The following is a 12,643-nucleotide window of genomic DNA, read 5'->3' as shown; positions in this document are numbered from 1 at the left end:
GCAAAAACAGCCTTACAGTTTCGCCATGTCCGTCTGTCTGTCTGTCCGTCCGTTTGCGGCTTTGCTCAGAAATGATCAGTGTTAGAAAGCTGTTATTTTGCACGGATATTATGTAGCATTCATGCTGACGAAAAGGTATAAAAATTTTTAGAAAATAAATTTTTTTTTGGACGTACAGTGGGGGTGATTTTTTTTTCTCGTATATCGTTGTATAGGTCTATTAAAGTCATTGAGGGGTTGCCATGACAATTCAGTGATCTGTTTGTAAAATATTCAACTGAAGTTTACTTCATTTTTTCGTAACGGCGACGGAGTCCTATCTTAGGCGTGTCCAACACGCTCTTGGCCAGTTTTTTTGTACAAATTGCGGTTAAGGAAAGAAATGACTAAGGTTTTATGTAAACGCTCAAGTGTACCGTTTCCGTAAGGGATACCTTGTTATAGGAATTAATCTAGGCTACACATCCTGATTCTGTTTGATCATGATTGACTTAGCAATTGCTGTAGCTTTCTGTAGTAATTCCCAAGAAATCATGGTAATTGCTAAATATAATCAAAATAAGCCTTAGCCTTTGTAGAAAGTTAAAAAAATCAACTGCGAATCGTATTTTTCCACCGATAACCTTGTGAAAAAATAGCCTGGAACTGTTCTCTTTGAAAACGTTCGCCGGGCACACAATCGCGAATTCATGAAATGTTAATAATTTTTATGGAGGTGCCGCCCCCGAAACTGATAGAAGTGAAGATTATTTATTCAGGGAGACGGGGTGCTTAAGCAGATAGACTGTAATTTGAATCTTAATACTGTGCAATTATTTATTTTGAACAGAAAAAAATGCATAGGTTCCCGGAGTGAAACGTCCACGATATTTCACTTTGCTTATAAATTTAAGTACTCAGGAAGATTAATAAGGGATCCACTTCATTTAAATTTATTTCATTAAGTGTATCACGGGTTCGAGTGAAAATAACATTTTATGTTGAGATTATTTTGGACCGCCTACGTTTTATGAGATTTTTTAAAGCGAATGTTTAATATTGAGGAAGTTGCTTATGTAAAGACTTTACTGTGGATTTATTTATAGTATACTATACCTTGTTCAGACAAAAAATAACCTCAAATTATAAAACTTATTGACTTTGTTCTTTACTTTGAGTTGTTTGAATTTGATATTGGATTCGTTTCATAGAGTGTTATTAACTTAAAACTTAATTAATGATTTTTAGGATTCTTTTCCAAAAATATCAAATGGAATAACGAAAAAGCGTGGTGGTCTTTCAAAATGCACTTTAATTATGATTGTATATTATGTTATAAGTTTAAATGTACATCAATTATTGCACAAAAATTAAGAAACAAAAGCTAAGGCGAACTCATCCATTTTAGTGATCTCTGCCAGTCAGTCAGACACAGCCAACATTAAGTAATTACTTACCTACCTGCCGTAAGTTTTCTCTAGAACCACACAGCTTTTTATTAAAAACTTAATCTAGTTCCCAGGGCACTATAAAGAGGGAATGCTCCAACAAATAAATAGTTCACCAGACTGCGGTTATATTTACAGAGGCCATTGCTATCTTCCCTCGAGTGCCCGCTATCGTTTTCTGGGACGTTTATATTATTATGCTCCTCTTATTTATGGATGATAAATATACATACAGTTCTGTACGTTTATAAAGGAAAATAAATATATGAATGAAGGCGGGATTTTATCTCTATATTAAAGGTCTATTAATACACTGAAAATTCTCATTGCAGTATATTTTAAAGCTTTTTTTGGCGAATGATTAGGTTTAATATGAAAAAAATAATACCATGAAGTTTTATATGATGCCGGTAAATTACACATCAGTTTGAATTAAAATCACATCAGCAAGTAAACTTTTATTGTATGCAGGCTTATATATAGTTATCCAAAAATGAAGCGTAATTTTTTATTGATATTGTATTGTGTTGTAAAAAATCATTTCAAAAATTAATAAACTCTACGCCTTAAAATAACTTAAAATACAATCTGAAAAAGAAAAACAACTATGTACTACTACTACTTTAGATCTATGTCTTGACAGGTGATCGCTAGATGGCGTTAGTATCTGTCCGTTTGACGTTACAATCTTGCTCGTGATTGGCTCATTTATGTATTTAACCATTGACAAACTTAACGCAAATGTCAAAGTTGTCAAACGGACGTAACGGTGCTAGCGCCAACTAGCCTCTTACAGAAAGGGGGTTCCCACAATTGTCATCATGTCAGCCGAAACATGTCGACTACTGGACATAGAACTCCCCCAAGGCTCTCCACTCGACCGGTCTTGTGCTTTCCGCATCCACCGCGATCCCGTAATTTAACCAGGTCGTCACTCCATCTTGTTAGAAGCCAACCGACAGCTCGTCTCCCGGTCCGCGGACGCCATACGAGAACCTTCTGACCTCATCGGCCATCAGTCCTGCGAGCAATGTGCTACTTCCCACATACACATGTGTCCCACAATGCATATTTATTTATTTATCTGTAATTTCTTTTCAGTTCTCGAAAGCGGGGACGAGCCTGCGGCATGTGGCACCGACCGCACCCTCGTCCTCTCCAACCACCAGAGCACAGCCGACGTGCCCATTCTAATGGCTGCCTGGAACCCTCGCCCCGGCGTGTTGGCGAACCTCATGTGGATCATGGACAGGGTCTTCAAGTTTACCAACTTTGGTATCGTCAGCGTGCTGCACGAGGACTTCTTTATACAAGCGGTGAGTTAACTTTTTATTGTCAAGTTGTGGCGTGCCAGCATTATGTTATTAGGCAAGGTTTTTTATAGCAGGAGGGGAGGTTGGTACCGTTAACTCCTTTTGTCCAAACAGCTTCATTATAGATAACTTATAGAACTGCATTTCTACAAGGTACGATTGGAATAAACGAATGTGACGTTATTACATAATTCTATTTGTCAATTACCATCGTCATTGTTATTATAAACACATACGTATTTTCGTTCACTCATTCAATCCATTCATGCGAAATTTTATTTACCAATATTTAAATAACGGCATTCAGTTGATTAGTAAATATTATTAGTTATTGATCGTCAAATAATGGATTACGAAAGGTCAAAGATTATAAAACCACGCAAAGATTTATATCTTCATTTAAAGTAACAATATCGTTCCATTCAAACTTGATTCAAAGCTTTAATTGCAACATTGCTTCGCCACATGGAAAGTATTGCAGCTAATAAAGTATTACATAATGCGGGAGCGTCAAAACAATATTTTACAGGTCTATACACGCGTGAGAAATATGATTGAGTTGCTTTACATTGCGGCCTTAATCAAGAGCTTACGACTCGTTAGCTACATCGACCGACGATGTAATGCAACATGTAAGATTTTCTCGCTTGGTGAGGTTATCATTGCATTGGCAATAGCTGCTTAGTTTCATGGTGGATCGAATAGCCTGTGGGTGGACTTGATTTGTATTTGACATAGATACGTCTTGCCCGCGAGGCGTCGCGTGTAGAAATTGACGCATTAATATATGCTTAGGGTTCCGTAGCCAAAACGGCAAAAACGGAACCCTTATAGTTTCGCCACGTCTGTCTGTCTGTCTCTCCGTCCGCGGCTTTGCTCAGGGACTCTCAATGCTAGAAAGCTGTAATTTTGCACGAATATATAATGTAAACTATGCCGACAGAATGGTACAATAAAAAAGTCAATTTTTTTTTACAGTTAGTTACCTATAGACGTAAAGTGGGGGTGATTATTTTTTCTCATCCAATCTTGTAGTGTGGGGTATCGTTGGATTAGTTGCTATTTTTCGATTCAGTGATTTGTTTGCAAAATATTCAACTTTAAAGTGCAAATTTTCATTAAAATCGAGCATCCCCCCCCTCTAAAATCTAAACCGGTGGGTGGAAAAATTTGAAAAAATTCAGGATGGTAGTAAGTATATCGAACTTACAAGGAAAACTATAACGGTTAAGTTTTCTTGAGAATTATTAGTAGTTTATACTCTTAAACTACTAATAATTCTCAAGAAAACGAAATAGCAGCCTAATATATTATTTCTGTAGAAATTGAAAATTTGACAAGTCTATAACTAGACTGTGTTTTAAACTGTATTTTTATTGCGTCTGTTTAGATGTATTTATTCTTTGTAGATATTATAGATAGATCTAATTATAGTAAAATTATTCGGAAACGCCGCTTGGAGTGCTTGGAGTGTCCATTAAATTGATTGGTTCATTATACAACACCATCCGAGTAGATATTTGACTGTTTGCATCAAATACGTTGCGTTGCGTTGTATTGCGTTGATAGTGGTTTGTGAAAATATCAATTGATGAGGATTGCCTGCCAAAGCGGATTATGTAGAGCCGATTCATCAAATTAGTGACAATTGCTAGCAATTGCTAATTGGTAACTCTTATTAATACTTTTTTAGGGTTCCGGAGCCAAAATGGCAAAAACGGAACCCTTATAGTTTCGCCATGTCTGTCTGTCTGTCTGTCCGTCCACGGCTTTGCTCAGGAACTATCAATGCTAGAAAGCTGTAATTTTGCACGGATATATATATATATATATAACTATACCGACAAAATGGTACAATAAAAAATTCAAAAAAAAAATTTTAGGTTTCCTCCCATGGACGTAAACTGGGGGTGTTTTTTTTTTCTCATCGAACCTTATAGTGTGTGGTATCGTTGGATAGGTCTTTTAAAACCATGAGCGGTTTACTAAGACTAAATAGCAGCCTAAGGTATATCTAAACTTGGAAATTTTATATAAAATCGAAATCCTTAGAAAAATCCGGTAAAAATTGAAAACATTGAATGGTAGTAAGTATATTTTCAAGGAAAACTATCGGATACGTTTGCCGAGTTTTTTAGTTTAAGACTGAGCAGCCTGATATGACCTAAACTTGGAAGATTCCGTGCTCCTAGTATTATAAATATCGTAATTGTTTGTTTGTTTATACTCTTTATTGTACAAAAAAGGGTTACATAAATAAAAGTTCTGTTAAGTACAAAGGCGGACTTATCCCTGCAGGGATCTCTGCCAGTATAAGTGTCAGAGGGACCGAACGACACGAACTTCAGTTTTTGAATTTCGGAGTAGCCCTCCTGGTTAAAGACGCAGGTTCACGGTGGATGCAGGCCGCTTCCAACCGAAGCAACTGGAAGTCTATGAGGACAGCCTTTGTTTAAGAGTGGGATCTTCTACGGATGATAGATGATTATGATGATGAGCGGAAGTCAAAAGTAAGACGTTGTACAGACGAAAGTCGGGAGCAACATATCCATAAATGCTGTCGTATCCAATACATTTGTATGAAATTATATGAAATTTGATTTTGCATTTAAACTGTTCGCTGTCGTCGACTATTTTGGATGTGATTTAATGGATAATGCAGTAGTACAATGCAGGCACGCGATGCAATGGCGACCCACTTCGCTTAATGAATTGTTGCCATTTGTTATTTTTGATTTCACTTCACGAACACCGCATGAGAGCGTTTTCAGACCTATTTTATATTTTATCTTTTTGTATAATCCGCTTTTATTTTAAACATTGAATCGAAATGTAATCCGTCGTGTTCTGATTTACAGTTGCACCTCATTCACTTATTAGTCACTTTGACCACTTGTCAGTCACTGGCATCCAGTTTGTATTTTCAATCTATTTTATAAGCTTTTATTTTAACTTGCAATGTTCGTTCGTTATAAGTTGTCTTCACATTTAATTTTTATAAGTCATGGATCACTTCTAGCTATCCAGATTTATTTGATATGAGAGAGAGAGGGAGAGATTTTTTTTTTACACATATTCGATACACATAAAAATACATTAGATGGAGAAAAAAAATAACATCGATATTTGGTACGAATCTGCAGTTTGTATGATAATGCAAAGTACAGTCATCAAAAGAAAGTTCTTTTCTCATAATAATAAACCATAAAAACAAACGACACATAATTATTATTTCTGGTGTTATTTAGTTTTGTGAGCAATAAGGCGCTCACCGAAATCAAAGATTTTTTTAAAACGAAATATTTTAAAAATATTCAAATAATTAAAGAAGAATAGAAGAGGTTGGTACCTACATCATTTCTTACGTCTTTACAACTAATTTAGGACGGCACCACATGCCACTATTAACGAATGAAAGACAGTAATGTTTTCAGTTGGTAGATCGGATTCCCCAGCGACAAGATGTGTTGGTAACCATACCCCGTTATCAGTGCTGCAGATCCATTGAAACTAAGTCATAGGGTTGTCGCACAATCATTTTATTCCATTGTCAATGTGACATTGTAACATATTGGTATATAAAACGTTCTTGTTAGAAGAATGTTTTTACATGTAAAATAACAGATTTGTATACTTTAATTAGTTGTCTGAATAAATTATTAAGAGTTTTGTATTGTATTGTAAAACTCTTTAATGTACATAAAAACACATGAAAATAACAGAACACAGGGTAAAGACGTACAAAGGCGAGTTTTTTCTTAATTTCGCCATCAGCTCTCTTTTAAACTGAGAAAATTCAGCGTGATCATTACAGAAATTCATGATTTTTTATTGAATACTATGCGAACGAATTATATACGACATTAATTAATTTTGACAAATAAATTACGCAACCACCTATTATGGAGTTTAAATAAAGAATAAAACCTCTTTTAATTACGGGCTGAAAAGAGGTTTTATTTTGTTTTAAAACTTAAAATATATAAATTAAAAAAAACGTGCATCAAATTATTTACATACCTAGGCACATGTTAATAAAATATATGCAGTGCCATCCTAAGCGTTTTCAATGATTCTGCAACACTGATAACGGGCTTTGCTGGTATCTCGTCCGAAGATACGATTTTTTTTGTTTTACAACATCGTGAGAGTAGCGGGAAACCGGTGGATGCAAGTGGCGAGTTGTCGTTCATTGTGGCGTTCTAAGGGGGAGGCCTTTGTCCAGCAGTGGACGTCTTCCGGCTGATGATGATGATGACAAAAATCTTACATTATTCATTAGTCAGTGCTATTTATATTCTAGAACAAATCGGTTAAGCGGCGTGTGATTGCCTACCAAAGCTACATTATTAATTACAAACCGCAGGCAGGATTGGTTGTTTTGTTCTGTTCTCGAGGCTCTCCGAACCCTCAACGAATAAATCCTCTCAACAAACTAAACAAATAATTATTCACTTTATAGTCACGTGATTAAATTAGTTTTTGGGAGACCTAAAAAGGTCATAAAAATACTAATCTCGGAAGTTCCTCAGCTTTCGTTATCCTAAAAGTTCTACTAAGATTTTAAATGTGGTAGTTTGTGGGAAAATATTGTTTTGGTACTGTTAAATTATAAAAATACGGCCGAAGTTGCGAAAATATGTATAAACGACTTTATTGACTTATGTGACCTAAGGATGTGTATACATATTTTAGTAACTTGATCGTGTCAATATTTTTGTAGTTGATTGTACATTCTTGCAATGTATCTTGGCTTTATTTATTTTCTGACTTGAGTATAGCCCCTTGTAGTCGGTGCAAAAGTAAATAAATAATTAAAAAATAGACTCCTTTGGTCGATTGTACCTTTTGCACTGGGCATGCGTGAGAACCACGGCCTAAATCCTCACATTCTGAAAGGAGACATGTGCCCAGCAGTGGGACGGCTATTAAGAAGTAATACTTCTTTAGTATATTCCTACTCACTACACAGACTTGATCATCAAGTTACATTAACGACGTCGCCCTCAATAGCATAATGCGAGTCTTTGTCGTCTCGTTTCGAATTGCTCTTTATTGGATGACAAAAGTTCCACGTGTTTCTTACTCATTAAACCGACTTAAATAAACTAACAGACAAAAAGTTGGAAAACTCCCGACTTTGTCACTTCAAAGCTTAATATCTGAAAAACGGCTTAACCGATTTTGATAAAACATGTCTACGAATTATCGCTAGAAAACCTGGTTTTAAATTTAAAAAAAAACTGCAGTCAAATCGGTCCACTCGTTTAAGAGCTACGGTGCTACAGACAGACACACATAACGGTCAAATTTATAACACCCCTCTTTGCATCGGGGGTTAAAAACTGGCCAAGTACGAATCGGACTCGCGCACCGAGGGGGTTTTTCACTGCTTCAGTTTGATATGTCCTGGCGTTCTTGTAAAATTGGGTCTTGACTTGACAGACGGCAAAGTACTCGGAATTCACCTCTTCTTTCTGTTACACGGTGTAGGACGAGGGTAGAAAGATATGGTGAATGCGATTGCGAACGTCGCGCGTTTGATACATCCTTTTATCCTATAAGGGTTCTGTTTTTTTTTCCTTTTGAGGTGCAGAACCTTAAAAGGAGGAAGTTGTTAATTTGATGGATTTGTTTAGATAGAGGCTGTTTCACCACCCATTGATTAACTTTATTTGACGAATAAATGTGTTGCCGTCTCCGTCTATTGGAACAAAACAAACAGAGACGGCATCACATTTATCCGTCAGATAAATTTAATCTATGGATGGTGAAACAGATAAGTTGTTTTTTATTTACGGCCGAAATTATAATTAAACTAACGGTTGACTTTTCGGTATTTTACATAGAATATCCGGAAAAAAAATATTGGTATTAAAAAAAACCGGTCAAGTGCGTGTCGGACTCGCGTACGAAGGGTTCCGTGCCATTATACATTACAACATTAGACATTAGCAAAAAAAAAACGGCAAAAAAATCAAGTTTGTTGTACGGGAGCCCCCTTAAATATTTATTGTATTCTGTTTTTAGTATTTGTACTTGCTATTTGTACTTTCAGTTATAGGGTTCCGTTGGCACCCTTTGGGTACGGAACCCTTAAAAGTAGTCTACTCGTATGTGTTGTTTTGTTTTGCAGACTTGAAATTTCAAAAATTCACCCCAAGTAACAACTTTGCGGTCTTGCATAATAAATACATACGTATCTAAATAAAACCACGATTTTATTTTTTCAAATGTCTCAAGAATCCACAATATTAGGCCCGTTTCAAACAAACACGTACATTTCAATTATTTATGAGACTAAAGAAATTACGACCCCAGGCTAATCCCTCCCCAACTGTCACTCTCCCACATTTTGACAGCATTAGCATAGAAAATCAATGTCTTATTAAAAAAACATACAGTGGCACAAGAGCCGGGCGGATATGACACGTTCGTGACTGCCAGGTTGCGAGTGCGCTTGCTGGGACCTTGTTACGGAGCAACAGAGTTGAGAATGAATTTTTCGGTTGTTTTTTTCGGGTGGGCTGAATGCGTTGTTAAGTTTTTGGTGCAAGTGTAAAGAGGATGGTGGAATGTGATATTCTTCTAGTAAAAGGTTTATGAAAAGCTAAGACCCGTGACAGTCTGCGTTATTCTTTTGTCCGTACTGAGCCCGGTTTTAGAATAGAACAAACCCATCTCTCCTGTTAGTTGTTATAATTATCTACTTGCATGTCGAATTTCAAGTCTCTAATAATTATACTAGCAAGGAACACATTGCAAGGAAAGACGGTGACAACCTCGAGAAGCTAATCGTGACCGGTAAAGTGGATGAGAAGAAGCCTGGTGGTCGCAGCCCAATGCGTTGGTCTGACCAGTAAAGTTTTACACCGCGCTTGACTCTACAGTTCACAACGCCTTCCACACCGCCAGAGACAGAAATAGATGGAAAAAGTTCGTGTGAGAGGAAGCGGTGCAGAAGGGAGGTCACGACCGACGACGAATACGATAGAGCCATTTGGAGTTTGCCGATTTGGGACCATTTCGTGGACATTTTTATTTTATTTTTTCCTCAAGTCGTCACAAGTAAATGTTTTCTTATTTTATTTTTATTTTTGGGAAATATAAAAAAAACGAATGTTAAAGATAATTCTTATTAGTGCAACTAAATGCCCCCCGAGGTGAGGTATAAATATGTAACATTCAAATCTCCAGTGCCAGTGTAGGAAATAATTCATAATTCATACCTAATTCATTTATTGCATAGTAATCATGTCGTACATTAGGTCTTACATGGGTAGTTTAAGCTGTTCATTGTCTGTCAGTTATTCAATCTGTAGTCACGTCACTCTTTTATAGGATGCTATGAGATGTCTTTACTTTCGTACCTACACAACATACAGAGTAAATTCCAGCGAATTTTTAATTGACCATGTTCTCAGCGCATACGCAAACCGCTCCCGCGTCTACCTTACCCCGCCGTCGTCAATATTAAAAACGATTCCGTGTGCCCCCTTGAGCAGTAAACATGCCCCTTTTATAGGCATAACTAATAAAGCCGAATGGGTTTAGTGCAAGCTCTAAATGCCCAGAGGTACGCTAATGACTGGGCGCGCGCGCTTCCGGAGTTTAGAGCCCGCCGCGAGGAAAACGTTTTTGATTAATGCTTTTGTGAATGAATTTCATTAAAAAAACGCTGTTGAAATGTTTTTTAGAGACATTTTCTGCTGGACTATGTTTTTTTTAGGGATCCGTAGTCAACTAGGAACCCTTATAGTTTCGCCATGTCTGTCCGTCCACGGCTAAGCTCAGAGACCATTTTAGTACTAGAAAGCTGTAATTTGGCATAAATTATAGATATCAGTCACACCGACAAAATGGTAAAATAATAAAAAAAAAATTGTTTTTAGGGTATCATCCATTGAACGTAAAGTGGGGGTGATTTTTTTTATTCTCGACTAACCCTAAAGTGTGGGGTATCGTTGGATATGTCTTTTTAAAACGGGTTGCTAAGACGATTTTTCTATTTAGTGATCTGTTTGCGAAATATTCAACTTTAAAGTGCAGATTTTCATTAAAATCGAGCGTCCCCCCCCCCTCTAAAATATAAACTGTTGGGTGGAAAAATTAAAAAAAAATAATGGTATTAAATACGAGTACCTATATATATAAAATTTAAAAGGAAAACTACAGCGGCTAAGATTGCTTAAGAATTATTAGTAGTTTAAGAGTATAGCAGTATAAGGTATAAAACATACCAAAACTTGGAAGATTCCGTACACAATACGAAATCCTTAGAAAATTATTATTTGATTTCTTCGTAATGGCTACGGAACCCTATCTTGGGCGTGTCCGACACGCTCTTGGCCGTTTTTTCTTTTTAGGCTTCAGTGCTCAGCTCAAAGGGTTCAAGCTTTGTAGCTCTCCTCCGAGTGTCCGTTTGTCTGTCCCTCTGTCAAATGGATCCAACGGCCATCCTTTTATTTGCCATTGTATATTTTGTACTTATTGCGCGTGCGAAGCAGCGGGTAAGTCTAGTATGCAACAAAAATTACAGCGTTCCATTGACTCTTGTTACACAGCTTATCAAAACAAAACAAAAGTCAATATTGAATATTCTACATAAGCACGGTAATAGATTAATTTGCAGCAGCAATTACGGTGTATGCCGCCCTTTATTCGCCGACGATTGTTCAAATCCGCAAATTCTATTACAGACAAAATCCTTTGCGATCCGACCTGGGGCTTATACCGTCTGGGCCCGCTAATGTTAATAAAAAATTGGCTGAGAGGCTCAGGCCTCAAATATCCGTTTTCCTAAAATGTATTTTTCTCAAAATGTCTGCTTTTCAGAATGTCAACACGTCTTTTGCATAATGTCAGCTTCTCAAAATGTCAGGTATTTAAAATTGCCTGTCTCCAAGAATGACAGTTTCAGTTTATGAATTATGTTCGCTTTTCAGAAAGAGCTTAATCTCAAAATGTCTGCAACCTCAAAATATCCGCCTTCGTATAACGTTGGCATTCCAGAAAAGTCTTATTCCCAAAATGTCTCCAATCATGGTCTTCAAATTTCATCTAAATCGGTTCAGCGGTTTAGCCGTGAAAGAGTAACAGACAAGCAGGCTGAGTTACTTTCGCATTTATTAGCATTGATTTTAGTAAAAAAACTAAACTACGAAAATCCCTTCGTTCGGGTACGAAACCGGTTGAGAAAGAAAAATTATCTTGAATGCCAGTAATTTTATATTAGGTAGGTATGTACGTATAGATATTTATGTTATCAAAGAGTAAGTATGCAAGCAATTAAACCTTTTACATTTAGAACATTGATTTGAAAATAAAGCAGACATTATGGAAAAAAACATAACAAGACTATATCTTATTTAAAAAAGTGAACATAACGGGAAAGCAGAAATTATGAATGCTAATATTATAGAAATGTAAACATTATAAATATAGACGACTTCCTGAGATTGTGTGCACATTTTGAGAAAGCTGACAAAATTTATTATTATAATTTATGTTTTTTTTGTTTAGTATCTCAAGAACTGAACCGATTTTAATGAAACATAGCTAAGCACCACCGCAAAGAAACTCGCTTTCACGTAAATCCATTCAGTTTAAGAGTTACGATGTCACATACATACAGACGTACATAGGCGTCAAACTTACACCTCTTTTTTACGTCGCAGGTTTCAAAAGGATTTTTGTCTAATCTGCGGTCCAAACCAGGAACAAGCCCTCGTAATTGTAAGGTATAGCGTCAAATGCCGGCCTGTTTACTCTCGCCCCGGATAATTGCGGTAACTGGATCCCTTGTTACCTAGGCCTTGGAAAATAGAGCCGTAGAATACCTTAGGCTTCTCTAAAGCTAACCTCTAGATAGGAACACGACTCCATTGTTGGGTTTGAAAGGTG

At 36.6% G+C, this 12,643-nt stretch overlaps 1 protein-coding gene across 1 annotated transcript in view; it reads left to right on the top strand.

The window, feature by feature from the left end:
- Positions 1 to 12,643, top strand: part of PlexA (plexin A) — a 457,831-nt gene that overhangs the window by 270,810 nt on the left and 174,378 nt on the right. Inside the window, exon 4 of the mRNA XM_074090336.1 lies at positions 2,529 to 2,743. Within this exon, the coding sequence (XP_073946437.1) occupies positions 2,529 to 2,743 (215 nt within the window). The remainder of the gene's footprint in view (positions 1 to 2,528; positions 2,744 to 12,643) is intronic.

Source organism: Choristoneura fumiferana, chromosome 7 (assembly GCF_025370935.1).
Source record: "Choristoneura fumiferana chromosome 7, NRCan_CFum_1, whole genome shotgun sequence".
NCBI classification, from domain to species: domain Eukaryota; kingdom Metazoa; phylum Arthropoda; class Insecta; order Lepidoptera; family Tortricidae; genus Choristoneura; species Choristoneura fumiferana.
Note: the sequence above shows the minus strand (reverse complement) of the source record. Positions and strands in the feature narration are given on the sequence as shown.